Source organism: Colossoma macropomum, unplaced genomic scaffold (assembly GCF_904425465.1).
Source record: "Colossoma macropomum unplaced genomic scaffold, Colossoma_macropomum, whole genome shotgun sequence".
NCBI classification, from domain to species: domain Eukaryota; kingdom Metazoa; phylum Chordata; class Actinopteri; order Characiformes; family Serrasalmidae; genus Colossoma; species Colossoma macropomum.
The window spans coordinates 31,463,485-31,479,198 of NW_023494784.1; the positions used below are offsets into that span (position 1 = coordinate 31,463,485).

A 15,714-nucleotide genomic window follows, 5' to 3' on the forward strand; every position below is an offset into this window, starting at 1 on the left:
TACATACAAATTAACAATGAATAAAAGGGCCTTTCTTCCAGAGGAGGATGAGGATGGCCTGCAATTCAGACAGTGACAAACAGTTCATTGGATGTCTTACCTCTGAAGTTCAATGAGCATACTTTTTAACTCAAGACAAATCTAAAGAGCATATGAAGGCCCTGAATGAGCTAAAAAGCCCGGATTTAAGTTTACAGAGGCGTGGAGCTTGTTAGAGTGGGTCAACTATAAGCCTCAGAGATAGAGATGAATAAAGAGTCAGCCTTGCAGGCAGGCACATTCTGTCTAGCTCTCTCTATCCAAGAGGGAGTGGATAATACTTCAATAAATTCCTCCCTGTCACAAATACGCCTTGTTTCAGGGCTCCGTCTTGCACTGAAAAGAGAATTTACCCCTTCTCTCATCTACCGCTCACAGAGCCCCCAGCCAGGGTGTCAAATGTATTTTTTAAACGGAGCCGAATTCTCTTCTTTTCTTAAGCTATGCGAGAATGAAAGGGTGCGTGGTGTTCAAAAGGGAGGAGCTGAATGCTTTATAGGAGACCCAAATCTAAGCCGAAGCCTCCTATTGATTTTACAAGCCCCTACGTTTATTTCATTTTGCATGAAAACGGCTTCCGTGATTTACAGCAGGAATATATTCACGTTCTGTTTCTACAGCTCAGATTTCTCGCTGGATCGGGGGCCTATGAGCATCTCAGGAGCTCTGCAACTTTGTGTGAAAAATCATCCCGAGGCTTCATTCGTCCAACCACATTAGAAAAATAAGAGAGGGAATATATCAGCCGCTCATTTTTTCCATCTGCAGAATTCCAAGCACTGGCGGCCGCGGGGTTTTCTGTGATTTGACAGAGGGAAGGTCTATGTGTTTGCTCTGGAACTAGAGCACTGTGGTCTTGGGGTGCAGAGGGACGTGTGGTCAGCATACAGCAATGAGAGAACGGCCTTCCCAGGGTGCTTTGCTCTAATGCCACACTCAGCACTGTTGGCAGGAGGCTCAGACTCCTTTTTTTTAAATTTAAACACACACTAACAGATGCAGGCGGTCTGAGGAGAGCAGGGAGAGAAGGGCGGTCTGGATCAGAGTTTTTAAAGAGAAAACAGAAAGCAATCTCAACACTCCTCCCCTTCCTCTCCTTCATCAACAGCACACCACAATTAAGAGGGGAGGAGAGAAGAGGCCACTCAGAGAGATCAGAGAGTGAGTGTGTGTGTGTGTGTGTGTGAGTGTGTGTGAGAGAGAGAGAGAGAGAGAGAGAGATGAAACAAAGGGAAAAAAGAGACAGTCACCATGAAACAGAGAGATCAAGAAAGAGAAAAAGGAAAAGAGCAAGAGAAAGCTAGAAAGAGAAAAAGAGTGACCAGCAAGAGATGGTAAGAGAGGGGAAAAAACAGAGCAAGGTAGAGAGAAAGAGACAGACAAGAGTCACCATGAGATAGAGAGAAGGACCAAGAGAGAGAAAAAGAAAGAAAGCAAGAGAGAGACAGAAGAAAGAGACTGAGATCAGCAAGAATGACCATGTGAGTGTGTGAGAGAGAGAAAGAGACAGAGCAAGAGTGACACTGTGAGAGACAGCATGAGAGTGAGAGTACAATGAGAGAAAAAGAGAGACAGAAAGAGAGAGAGCGAGCAAGAGTGACAATGTGAGAAAGAGCATGAGAGAGAGCACAATGAGAGAGAAAGTGTAAGTGTGAGGAGAGAGAGGGAGGGAGAGAGAGCAAGAGTGACAATGTGAGAGAGAGTAGGAGAGAGCACAATGAGAGAAAGTGTGAATGTGAGAGAGAGAGCAACAGTGACAATGTGAGAGAGAGCACGAGATAGAGCACAATGAGAGAGAAAGTGGGAGTGAGAGATAGTGGGAGTGAGAGATAGAGAGAGAGAGAGAGAGAGAGAGAGAGAGAGAGAGAGAGACAATGTGAGAGAGAGAGAGAGAGGCCACAAAGAGAAAGAGGAGAGAGAGACAGAGCAAGAGTGACAATGTGAGAGCAAAATGAGACAGAGAGAGAGAGAGAGAGAGAAAGAGAAAGAGCACAATTAGAGAGAGAAAAAATAGAGTGAAGTGAGAGAAGTGAGAGTGATCATGAGAGAGAGCAACAGAATAAACATTTGAGAGAGGGAAAGAGAAAGAGGGGGAGAATGAAAGAGAGAGAGCACAGAAGAACAGCAACATTCAAACTGAGAAAGCAAGATGGCGAATGACAGGAAGAAAGAGAGAGGAAAAAGAATGAGAGACACAGAGGGGGCAAATGAATTGTGAGTAATAGAGGTAGTGAGCAGGGCTGCGTCAGTAGAAGGAAGTCTGAATAGCCACCTATATGAGACAGACAGGCTCTACAGTGAACACACACACACACACACACACACACACACATACACAATTCAAATCAGCAGTAACATGAGAACAGACAACATGCCAATCTGCCTGTTAATCCTTTCTGCCTCTGTTTACTGTATTAAACACACAAACGCAAAACACAACACCAACAACAGGGCTGGACCAGCTTTGTTCTGTTACACAGAGCAGGAGTCACAGGACAAAGGAAAATTACACATGAGATGAAAATATTACATGGGACAGATGCACACAGACAGTAGCTTTATCATATACCTGCTAAAAACTCTCTGGCCGGTTTCTTGCCAAAGACTCCAGTGTGATGGCTCCGGGCTGTGTGGCCAGAGAGAGTTATTACAGAGCTCAGTGAGAGGAAGGTGTAACACAATTTTGATGGGAATTGGATTTTGAAGCTAGAAATCAAATGATACGTGGGCCAGAATGTGGGGGAGGAAAAGAGAGCTAGAGAGAGAGAGAGATAGCGAGAGAGAGAGAGAGAGAGAGAGAGAGAGAGAGAGAGAGAGAGAGACAGAGAGAGAGAGAGAGCACTGGGGAGGTTTTAGGTAGATTAAAAGCACGAAGCCAGGGCTCTTAAGACCATCCTGCTAATTAAATATGTCAAAGCTCATGAAGAGGCATTTGGGGCCTTTCTATGCGCCAGGCCCCACCAAATCCACCTAGTCAGCAAAGCCTTCGGCAGCCTGTCAATAAACATTAGCTCAAGCATCAGTAAAAACTGCAGCAGAATGGATTGTTTTATTAAACATATTACCGGCCCTTTTCTTACTGCAAGCATGGAGAAAAATCACACATGCCAAATGCAAAACGCAAGCCATTAGTCAAAGGCTAGTTCTGGACGCTGCACTTGTCAATGGGAGACAGCAAAGATGCATAGAGATGTCTCACTCCAGAAAATGGATATAATTCTTTAAAAATAGCCAAGTTTCAGAGAGAAGAAAGTATGGCAACTACAAGCCTGACGTCTACAAATTCAGCCACATTCACCCTATTCACATTGTGGTCACTTTGTTTAGTCCATCTAGGTGGATAATTAGTTAGGATAATTAGTCAACAATTAGAGAGAAATTGTGGCAAAAAACATGACAAAAAAGTACACTGTGTTTTCAAAACTTGAAATAGTTTTAAATTAATAAAACTAAATTTAGATGTTTCAACAAGAAACTGGGCTGTTGGCTATAATTTTGATTATCAATCATGTTGCAAAATAACAAAACAAAAACAAACAAAAAAAACAACATGTATCTTCAAAATGACAACGTTCTTCACTTTTAATGTAAGTTAATGTAACAAGACTTTATTCCAGGTAAACAACAGTACTGTATGGTCTCATGGGGAGGTTTTGTGGGTGAAGTGCATGATGGGAACATGTCTTTTCCTCCATATATCAAAGCCACAGTCTGTAAAGTGCTGGCTGGAAGCAACAAGAGAAGTATTTGAGAAGGGAAAACCCTCAGGCCCTTTTTTCTTCTGTCTTTAATCTGCACTATCATCTTCCTCATTTAAGCGTAACAGCAGCTGACCCAAAACTGAGGTCCAGACTGCAGAGGAAGAGGATGAGAAACAGAGAGAGAAAAGTGGAAAAGAGGGAGAAGGATGAACAAAGACAGGCAAGCAAGCATCTGGTCAAACCATGTTTCATCAGATTGAGGGCCACACATGCCACGTGAGTGAAGAATTCCACCTATTAGCACCAATCATACACATTTCCCAAATGTGAAAGATCTATCAATACTTTGTTGTTGTAGCTAGAGTTTATTACATCATTTTGATGTAAAACATTTAAAAAATATATATTCTTTTTGAGACTTGGTCCCCAGAGGTACACTTAATTTCCTACTTGTTCTGACAGAAACTCTACTATACTTATAAGCAGTTATAAAATAATTATCAGACTCATAATTCTTATATTCTTCACAAATTTCTACACTGCGCATTGTGAGAAAAAAAATTGAAATTATGAGAAATGCCGCTGCTAAATCAAGTATTTTACTCCTCAACAATGACAAAATGTGGCCACGAAATCCTGATGGGTGTGAGACACACACACGTATCTTGACCACTGGAGGGTTCTTTAGGGAGATACAAGGTATTCTACATGATTGCTCCAAAAACCTTACAGCCAACTATTAAACTGCTCATTTGTGTCCAGGGTACAACCATGGCTCACTGGGGTGTCATGGACACAGAATCTATCATTTTACTTTCTTTCTTTATGATGCTTTAAACCTCAAGAGCCTGTATATTGCTGCTGTTGGAAAAATACCTCGTATCTCTATTTTCAGTTTTTGACATAATTTGAAAATGCCTGTTGCCCTTTACCTTGTGTGTAAATTTCAGGATGAATGGACCAAAATAAATGACCCAAAATGAGGTGGAAAAAAGTCTGGTTCTACTGACTTACATTTAAAGTAAAGTACGTTTTATTCCTTCACCTGTAAAGATGTCGTTTTGGAGATATGAAGTTTTCTTCCGACAACAGCGATATAGGCCAACACTTAAATTCCTCACTGAAAACTACATTTAGTTTAAAACCTAAAGATTAGATTTACTTATGAGTTTTGTAGTAGTTATGGACTAATTCATACTAGTTAGTAAAAGTATCCTCAGGCAGTGTACATACAGATAAATGATGTGTTAAAAACCCCAACAATGCTACTGTGCCTGATACACATGCACCAGCGCAATACACACTAACATAGCACTACCATGTAAGTGTCAGTCTTGTGCTGAGAATGGTGGATCACTCAAACAAAACCTGGTTAATGGTTCTCCCTTTATAATGATAGATGGGGAAGAGTGAGACCGATAAACTGTGCAGATGGGCTACAGTCAGCAACTGTACCTACAAAGTGCACCACCATGGTAGGAGTTCCTGACAAAAAGGCTGACCAATGTAGGTAAAAGGTGTTTGTATGAAATGAGTGGCTCAGCCTACAGTTGATCTGTACGGTTGGGATGAGCCCTTCTGAATTTATGGCAGCACTATGAAGCTGCTGTAGCAACTCTGTACAAGAGGTAGTCTCTCCTCTGTTATCTCCAGCCACGTTGGGCCTGTAGACTCTACCGCTTCAGGCCCCCATCCATCAATATCAAGTCCCACACCAGGCCCGACGGAATCCCTCTATCAACAGGCCACTGCACTGTGGCCTGAACCCAGCTGTTTGTGTTTGTGTGTGTGTGCTTGCATTCCTTACCTGACTTTTGCCCTGCAAGGGCAGCCACTTTGCTTTCATCTGCAACTTGAAAAGGACAGGAGAGAGAGCAAAAGTGAGAGAAAGGGGGGAGGGGGAGAGAGAGAGAGAGAGAGAAAGAGAGAGAGAAAGAGAGAGAGAGAGAGAGAGAAAGAGAGAGAGAAAGAGAGAGAGAGAAGATTAGGGCAGGGAGAAAAAGTGTGCCCACTCGGGTTACCTTTTAATGACCGCTAATTACATACACATGGCCAGCTGTGAGCTTTCTGATCAATACACATATACTGCAGAGGCATCTCCGCCTAGCTAAAGATGGACAGATTAGCTTCAGGGGTGAAAGAACGTGTAGACATGTGTGTGCACCTTCTATTCACACGCTGAGAGACCAGTGCTTTCTGACAGCCTCTTTTACAGAGTAAGACGTTGAGGTTGGCATGAGCTAGCTCACAAATCTGAGGGGATTCTTTCAAACAGAATTTTAACAACTACCACCATTTGGACAAGAAAAAAAGGCAACGGCCTTTTCTTTGACTCCACAGATCATACATGCTCCTACTTGATACGACACTTTAACAACTGTATCTGATACCCCCCAAGCCTGCACTCCTTGTCAATTTTCCAGCTGCTGAAATCCTCTGTTCTCCAGCAGCGCGCTGAGCCTGTTTAAAGCTGGAGAACATGGTGCTCCTGTGTGTGCAGAAGCCGGACTTGTGTTTCATTAGGAGGCTGTGAGCTGGAGCAGCTGTGCCCCTGTGTGTAACTACACGTCTGCGGCCTGCCCGCTAGCGCTTAGCCTCACACTCGCCATAGCTCAGCCGTGCCATGAAATGGAAAATAAATCAGTAAAAAGACCCCGAGAGCAAATGGAACATCTATTGGGTAGAAATCTCAGGCAATAATGCAGCCAGCTCACTTAAAGAAAAGGGAGAAAAAAGATGTTTTGAATTGGTTATGGTTTTCATTAGCTAACACTCGTTCCCTTGCTGCTACCTGAGAAGCGTGTCATTGTAGGGATAAAAATGCAGGCTGGAAACTGGCCGAGATTTGTATAATTACTATGTGCCAGGACTGATACAAGCAGCAGGCTATAGGCATCTGGGCCCTCTGACAAACATATAGTGTTAAATCTGGGCGAACGACAGAGACAGAGGCAGCGGCTAGGCTAATCCACAGGATTTAAACAGAGAGCAGCAGCTGCCAGCCAGCTCGCAGCAGCAAGGGACAGCAGCAATAATAGGTTTTCATTACACTGCAATCGCTTTTAAATAATCCTTTTCATTTTTCATGAGGTCAATTTTTCCCAGCAGAGGAGCGAAACAGACTAAGCACCAGGCTCTCTGGGGTGCTCTGCTCATGTGACCACATGCTGCATAAAACCTCTAAAAAGCTCCACAAAATACAGTGGTCACATAAACACTAACAGACCCATGTTGTCATGCACTGGGTTATAAAGCATTGCATTCAGTCATGAAGGCTAACCATGACAGCTTTAGCATGAAATGAGTCAACAAACTAGCCCCTAATCATGGTAATATTATGAAGGAACGTACAGAGCAATCATGCAACCCTATGTTCATTACATCATTGTGTGTTCTTGCCTCCTTTGGCAGAACATCATGTGAATAAACCTATTGAGTAGTAACTAAAAAGGGTATTACGTTACATTTTCACATATTTAAAGGGGAATTTTTTAAAGGTTCTGCATTATTAAATCATTAGGAGGTAAAGTCATTCAGCATAGTTTGACATGAAATCTGGTAATCTAGAGAAACAGACACAGAGTTGCTGACAATGGTGGTGATAAGAACTAGAATTTTTGACATTTGTTTGAAGCATTTTAATAAATAGTAATGTACATTCATTATTATTTATCATATGTGATACACCGATCAGGCACAACATTATGACCTATGTCCTTGTTTCTATGCTCATTGCCATTTTATCAGCTCCACTTACTATATAGGTGCACTTTGTAGTTCTACAATTACAGACTGTACCACAGGACGCTGTTGACTGGATATTTTTGGTTGGTGGACTATTCTCAGTCCAGCAGTGACACTAAGGTGTTTAAAAACTCCAGCAGCACTGCTGTGTCTGATCCACTCAGATCAGCGCAACACACACTAACACACCAACACCACATCAGTGTTACTGCAGTGCTGAGAATGATCCACCACCCAAATAGTACCTGCTCTGTGAGGGTCCATGGAGGTCCTGCCCACAGAAGAACAGGGTAAAAGGGGGCTAACAAAGTATGCAGAGAAACAGATGGACTACAGTCTGTAATTGTAGAACTACAAAGTGCACCTATATAGTAAGTGGAGCTGACAAAATGGACAATGAGCGTAGAAACAAGGAGGTGGTCATAATGTTATGCCTGATCAGTGTATCTATATGTATCTCTCTCTCTATATCTATCTATGGAAGTGATGGTTAGGTGATTCTCTGTACCTTCTTCTTTAAAACATAGGAATCACCATCTAAGGTCAACCAAATATACACCAAACATCACACATCTATCTTTTTTATTAAATTAAAACAGTAATATTAACATTCCAATCTGCTCTTAGCAGATGCTTGAATTCTAAAACCAGAGAGCATCATATGATGCAAACATACAAAATCCAGTTAAGCATCATGGAAAGGATCAATTATTGATTCTCAATCGGCAGTGAACAGATTTTATTTAAAAGGACTGGTTTATTCTGTTGAAAGTATTGCTGATATTCAGTAAAAATTCAGAAAAAAGTCTAGTTTCCAGGTACTTTAGATGGAGGCATTGCACTCGGCTGCTCTCGAGAACAACGTCCGAGTCCACCTTACCCCGAGACTGAGACAAGACCAAGTCCAAATGGTGCTAAGACTGATATTAAGGCAAGCTACTCAAGGTGGTCACAGGTAGTTAAAAAGTGAATCCTTCAGCACTGGGTATTCTTTCAGTAAGGCAAATATACTTGATTTTATTTAATAGTACTTGAATTCAACTGAAATATTAGTACAGCAGCAGCACAGTATACACAGTATTGAGAGGTAAAGTTGCTGCACTTCAGTAAGCGTCTTCCATGGACAGAGCTTTCCTGTTATTCCATTTGGACTCAGGCCTTTCCTTAAACAGACACTGGGTAATAGTGTTTTCCAGCATTACTAAATCTAATTCTGCACATTCCACAGAGAGAAGAAGTGGAAACAATACAGAAATAGGTCAATGAATAATGTAGGCATTAACTTCCCGGTAACGGTATGCTCTCATCGACCGTGTGTGTTCCTCATCTCCTGGTGAGAAGAAAAGCTCAGGAGAATAACAATCTTTGGCCTTGGACCCCCACACATACATGAAAGACTACCATTTAGGACAAAGCTTGATCAAAAGAAGTCAAGAAAAGAGGACAACTGAAACTCACATTGCTCCGAGTTTTCATATGGATGACTGAAGTCTTCTCTCACGCAAGAATTTAGAGCAGGTTTTAAAGTAGGAGTTGTTTGTGCACACATTTTATCTACTCAGCTTTAATAACAGACTAAAGTAGATTGCTGCCTATTAAAGAACAACGTTCACTGCTCTAAACAGGGTCATTAATCACTGCCTTGATGCACTGTAGATGATGCACAGTGGGCATATGCTGTATAAAATGAAGTATAACGATAATTAATGGTAATCAACTTTTTCATTTTTTATGATATTATAACATAAGAAAAAAGAAAACATTTCATGCATAATATATTAAATGTATGCATATGTAGCTTTTTTTTGACAGCAATAATGTATTGATAGCAATACATTTTGGGGGATTTTTGGTCTATGAACAAAACTGATGGCTCTTTGTATAATGGCGCAGAGATCTTCACGTTTTTTGTATTCCTCTAATGTTTTATTTATTTATTTATTTATTTATTGTTATTCTTTTTTCAGGCCAGGTGGGACCCTTGGTACTCTACTCTTGTGCATTTTGGATGCACAGACCAAGAATGCAGTAAAACAGATGTACAAACATCAAAAAAGCCTCAGATCACTATAGAGGAACCCTAACTTGCTAGACTATAATGCAATCAGTATTTCAGGATTATAAGCGTCAAGATAACAATATTGCATCAAATATCACAGTACATCTTATTAATGAATATCAGCAAGTCTAATGTGCAATATTAAACTATCTCTGTTTAACAAACAAATACATGATATGTATTACACTGCAATGCCTAATTACTCCAGTCAATAAGTGCTTAAAGTGACCTTAATCTTTTGTCATTCCAGGTGACAATTAAGATGAGCTGAAGATGATTCCTAATATTCCTTCTAAATAACTTTCTGTGTATGAGTTTGAGCATTTAGAGAGAGCGAGAGCGAGAGAGAGAGCGAGAGCGAGAGAGAGAGAGAGAGAAAGAAAGAATGTGAGTAATGAAACCCAATCAGTTGTGTGTAGCTGTGCTCCTACTGGAACATCACATTACAGGAACCAAATGTGAAAAACTAATGAAGTGTAATTGAAATTCTGCTGCATCCAGTGTTTTAGCAGAGTGAAATATTCCTCACTCTGTGCAAAATGGGAAAAAAGGGAGAGCTAATAGGGTCATCCTTAGCTAATATCTGAAAATGTGCTGCAGTGTTCAATTTTCATGGTGCGCATTCAATTTTTAGAGCCATCTCACCCATCAAATCCTTACAGAAAATGACTCACAGGAGGCGACATTTCATTTCTGTTTCACTCTGCTTTTCCTCCCTTGGAGGCAATGGCCCAGTGGGTTCTCTCTTCCTCATCCCTCTCCACATCTCTCTCATCTCATCTGCACCTAGAGCACCTCTCTAATCTCGTCCCTTGCTCTCATTACTCTGTCCTTCCCTCACGCCATCCAGAGGGAGGCAGGGTGGCACCGGGCTGTCACTGATATCCTCTCTAAGGCTTTAGAGATGCCCTCAAAAAAGCACCAGCAAGTCTAATGGACGACCACACATCCTCCTCCCATCCTTAGCCTCCTGGTAATCAAGAGCTTTTTCTAGTAGGCCTTTTGGGACAATTCACCCCATCTCTGCTTTTTAAGTTTGCTTTATTACCTAGCTTTTGCCACAGCTCGGCAGCCACAGGTAGAGAAAGAGTAGACCTCAGGAGTGATCATAAATAGATGGTGATTCTTCAGGAAGTGATTCAACGCGTCAATGCATTTAACCATAATTCAACTCGACTGTTCTGGAGGATTCAGAATTATTTCTAAAACACTCAGGGACATGCACAGACAGACCCCAGAGGGGGCTTGACCCATGCCCTTTTGACCTCAGACTGTACAAGTGCCCTCCTGGTTGGAGTATATAATAATTGTATTCAATGTTCCCTCTGCCACTGTTCAGGATTCGTTTTACGAGGTGAAGTTCAGTTCAGCCTTGCACCATGAATAGAGCTAAAGGGTTGACTTAGGTTCCTCAAGCTTCCCAAAAGCTTGGGCGCCCCACTGGCACAGCGCCATCAGCCTTTGGAGATTTTGTCTCAGTAACTGCAGTCTGTCACAGATGCACACATCACCATATCGCTGGAAATCCCCCTGATAAAGCACTCCTAAAGGTTCACATTCCATAAGGTAATTATTCTGAACAACAAACCAACCATATTGTTGACAGCAAGGAACTTGCAAAACAGCTACTGAAGGACAAAAAGGAAAAACAACCAACAGATTCATGAGATGGTCTGTGGAGCTCTTGAAGAGAACATCCGCTTAAATAGAGTGATGACTCATATTTTTTCCCACAGTATTTAAAGAGTGGTGGATAACACTGCCAGCTTAAAACAGTAAACTGCTGCTTCAATGTCAAAAGCAATCTCATATTAACATGAAACAGCATTATTTTAAGTTACCTAGGAGTCTTAGGTTATGGCTCTTAACACTACATTTACCTTCCTCTGAAACATGATCAGACCACCTCTCTGCTTAAGCACATGCCCTATGCTGTAAATTTTGTTCAGTTTCATTCAGATTGAGGGCACCCTTTTTTTCTTTGACCCCTTGCCAACCAAAAAGGTCTGTACATGGGCCTGGAAACACAGAATAAACAAAGGTTACTGGAGGAAATATTTACTCAGTCAAGGAATACATATAATAAAATCAATACACCAAGCTTTTCTTCTGCATTTTGAAAATAAAAATAATAACCCAAGGATAGTATTTTTACCAAAAAATACAATTCACTTTAGTGAATAAGATCATCATTGATTCAATTATTACAAAATTGATGTAGACAAATCTGCATCTTCAGGTCAATATATTGCAATGCAGAGATGCACTTTTACACGCCTAAAAGACTTTAAATCTGTAAAGCAGTAAACCTGTAAATCTGTATTCCTTGGTTCCATATCAGGGAATCAGTCCACCAAGGCTTTAGCTTATAGAGCTTTATCCATTACGTGACTGCTGGACGTAACAAACAATGAATAGGATATCCAGTCGATCATTACACCTGTTTCCATGTCTCCATGTCATTAAATATCTGCAATAAACAAAGGCTGTTTTCCCTCAGCATAAAGATCATTGCAAAATGGTAAAATAAGTATCACTGAACACTTGTACGGTTAACATTACCATGCTTTCAGGGATGCAGGCCAAAGCAGACTTGGCACTCTCTGTTCCAGTGCTTTACTGCACACTTCCACAAAAAGGTTTCCAAAGCACAAACAATACCACACATAGAACAGGGAACAAAGTCATTAGCTGGCCAGTAACCTAAATCTCCTCTACAGGTTTATACTCAGTGTAATGTATGCATGCCTGCAAGGATCCTCCCCCAGAGAGAAGGCCTGGGGCACAGCTCACCCAGCGCTTTTTAAAGTGCCCATGCCAAAGTGAATATGAGTACGCTGCCAAAAAATTCAATTAAAACACAATTTAAACATTCTATTATTCATGAACTAGGGGAGCTTTTTTTTCTTTACTGGTTATGTATTATTAATATCATAGCGCTCATATCGGGTACATCCAATTTCATACCCGCACACTGAATCAAATTACATTTGGTTTTTACACAGCACGAAATTGGAATGCAGGACCGATTCTGCTGCCCATTGTGTCACCCTCCACAGCGACGGTCACTGCAGTCACCAGAGAGCCACCCATCGGTCCTCTATTAAATAAAGGGCCCTAATACATTCACAAGTGTTTGTTAAAAAGCCATCATGTGACACAGATTTGGTTTGCGTTCGCATGTGATGCATCTAGGAAAGAGGGCCTGTTATTAGATTTTTGGGGCGAGATTTGAACGTGGAACACAGATTAATTGCATTACATAGAGGATGAGCATTGATCTATTTCCTAACATGCACTTAGTCCAGTCAGTTGCCATTTCATATCAAAAAGAGATTACTGGGGCAGCCTGAGTGCGTCTGCATTCCTTTTCTCTCTGGGGAATCCAACCACTGGGGGTGGGATGGGGTAGTGGGAGCTTTCAGCCAGGCACATGTGGGCGTGCTAGGCTGTATAGTATATTACATGCCTATAAGCATGTATACATACGCAGGGGATCCATAAGTGCAATCACCAGTGTATAAAGGTTTCTTGAGTGCATATCACCACTATTTTTAATTAGTATGTTCATCATATGGAGGGGCACATGCGGTAGCATACACTATATGTCCAAAGGTATCCAGACACCCCTTTTAATTAGTCAATTCAGCTACTTTAAGGTGCACCAATTGCTGACACAGCTCTTACAATCTCCTCAGAAAAACGTTGCCAACAGAATGGAATGCATTCGAGCAGCTAGGTCATTATGCCCAATGTCAAGCACTGGCTAGAGGTGTATAAAGCTCCCCAGCATTGGGATTTGGAGCAGCATAACTGCTCCCCGAAATGACAGAGCATCATTTGGATTAACTGTGATCCAAAACTAATCATTCAACATCATAACCACACTAATACTCTTGTGGCTGAATGCAATCAAATCCACACGGCAACATTCTAACATCTAGTGCAAAGCCTGTTGAGCAGTGGTAACCAACCCTGGTCCTGGAGATAGCCTAGTTCCAATGACAATCTGCCACATTCACTCCAGCTAATTAACTTCTTCAGAAGGCCTTAACTGGCTGTATCAGACGCATTAGCTTTAGCTAAAGGGAGACAGCATAAAAGTCTGCAGAAAAGTAGATCTTCTGGAGAAGCACTGGTGACAATGGCTGTAGAGGCTGTTACTGCAGCAAAGAGTGGACAAAATCCCTATTAAAACCTTGAACATAAAGCATACAACAGCAAATATTATTTACTGCACTCATATGTATGTATACCACTCCTTTGATTTCATATATTCTGCATAGCTACATCACTGCTATTGCTCTTACAGCATTACAGTCACTAATATGAATGTAGCCTTTGGTTCAGTGGGTGAAGTGTCTTACCTAGGTCCATGCTCTTGGAAGATTTGACGTGATGTTCATTTGAACCCTGAGAACCTCCAGCAGTGAAAGAACTTTCTGCAGAGCGAGGGCCCGATTCCCACTCCAAACTCACATAACACACAGAAACATAACATGCCACACTTAGGCTAAAAAACAATCCAAATAAAGCCTTACTTATTAACATGAGGCAAGAAAGCAATTCGTCCAAATACTAGAAAACTTGTGTTGAAGCCAGGTTGCTTTGCTTGGTTAGATAACTAATGAGAGGAAAAGAAACACAATAGTTGGAGTAAAGGACCCATACGTATGCCTGGCACTAAGCTTCATTCCACTTTTCTTGTGCTTTATATAATGGCAAACTGTATATTCAAAGATATTGAGGGGATATTGCCATTCTGTTTTGAAACCAATACATAGTACTTTCTAGAATTACTGAGACTCTTGAGAAAAAAAGGCTATAAAAATGTCATTGTTTATCAGCTTTTCAATTATTCAACGAAAATAAAAAATTCCAATCAGTCTGAAGGGCACTGTATTTATCATTTTGTATATATGTAACAGACCAGAGAAAAATATGTATTATCCAAAAAATAAATGAATAAAAAATGAACTACCTCTGATGGGGGCGATGGTTCATGACTCCATTCAAACCTCCGTCCTGCCTGTAAGCTTCATCTTCACCATAACCCCCATTTGAAACTGTTAAAGAACAGACAAAGCAGAGAGAAGGAGAAAGGCCATCATTAGAGGCATTCTGGTGAGCGTGTGAGGAACATTATGCAGCCTAATTTAAGCGAGGGCCGCTGGGGTCAGAGAGAGAGTGCAGCCAAAGGTGACGGAGTGGCCGCTGCTCAGAGAGAAACGGACACAGAGACAGAGCCTATTATCAGCTCAAACACACTGCAATCGCCAAGCATGCTTTAATGATCATTCACCGTTACGATAATGGGACCAATGCTGGGGAAGACTCGGATTTCTAGTCTGTCTAAGCTTAGTTAAGACGGTAAAAGTGTGTTTTTGTGTGGGCACAAGAGAGATATGGTGTGCTCAGCACGGCAGTGTAGTGAGCAAGGGCAGCTATGGAAAATATTAAAGAATTGAAGAAGTGATAGTTTGTTGAGAAATGAAATATACATGTTTCCCCCACCCTGCTTTAAATGTAGATGCACAGCCAAGACATGTTTAGGGTCTGAAGTCTGACCCTTTGTTTATGTTAGAACTATAAGGCAGATGCAGAAAAGTATTGAAAACCTTTACCCCAGCAATTAGCATAGTGCAATGTGCATGTCTAAAGTATAACCTCAAACTGTGCTGGGATGAGTAATCGCAAATAGACCTTTGCCCACTTTACATGTCAGAAATGTGACCGTCGACAGTGAAAACAATGTACATCAACAGGGCATGGTATCACCTAATTCTAATCTGGTTTTGAGGCAAATATGTGATTTAGGCATGCTGTTTGCATGATGCTAATCGGAAGGCAATAAATTTTTACCTCTTTTAAGCAGCTTTAGCTTCATAGCTCCAGTAGAAAAAACAAACACTAAGACACCAAACATGTCTCGGCTGATCAACTGTGTATGTCATAATAGGGGAAATTTCACAGTCCTTATATTAAACATTCTGCAGCATAAAACTGTTTCTTCGAGAGATGTGAGTGTAATTCTACTACAGTGGAGAACAAACAGGTCAGGACCATCTATGTCTTAGCCGTGTTTTGTGTTGTACAGCTTATAACTACAAGTGAAATGTATTACTCAACGCACTACATATTTTCTTTGCACATTAAGGATCAACTATGTAT

At 41.2% G+C, this 15,714-nt stretch overlaps 1 protein-coding gene across 6 annotated transcripts in view; it reads right to left on the bottom strand.

Moving 5' to 3' along the window:
• The window catches only part of pard3bb (par-3 family cell polarity regulator beta b), a 305,148-nt gene that overhangs the window by 125,016 nt on the left and 164,418 nt on the right, over positions 1-15,714 (bottom strand). For 5 of the 6 annotated variants that reach the window (XM_036568581.1, XM_036568590.1, XM_036568600.1 and 2 more), the window contains 3 exons: positions 14,525-14,609; positions 13,911-14,017; positions 5,548-5,592 (listed from right to left, as the gene is read on the bottom strand). In XM_036568581.1, coding sequence (XP_036424474.1) covers positions 5,548-5,592; positions 13,911-14,017; positions 14,525-14,609 — 237 coding nt within the window. The remainder of the gene's footprint in view (positions 1-5,547; positions 5,593-13,910; positions 14,018-14,524; positions 14,610-15,714) is intronic. The other variant, XM_036568609.1, reaches the window with a different exon arrangement.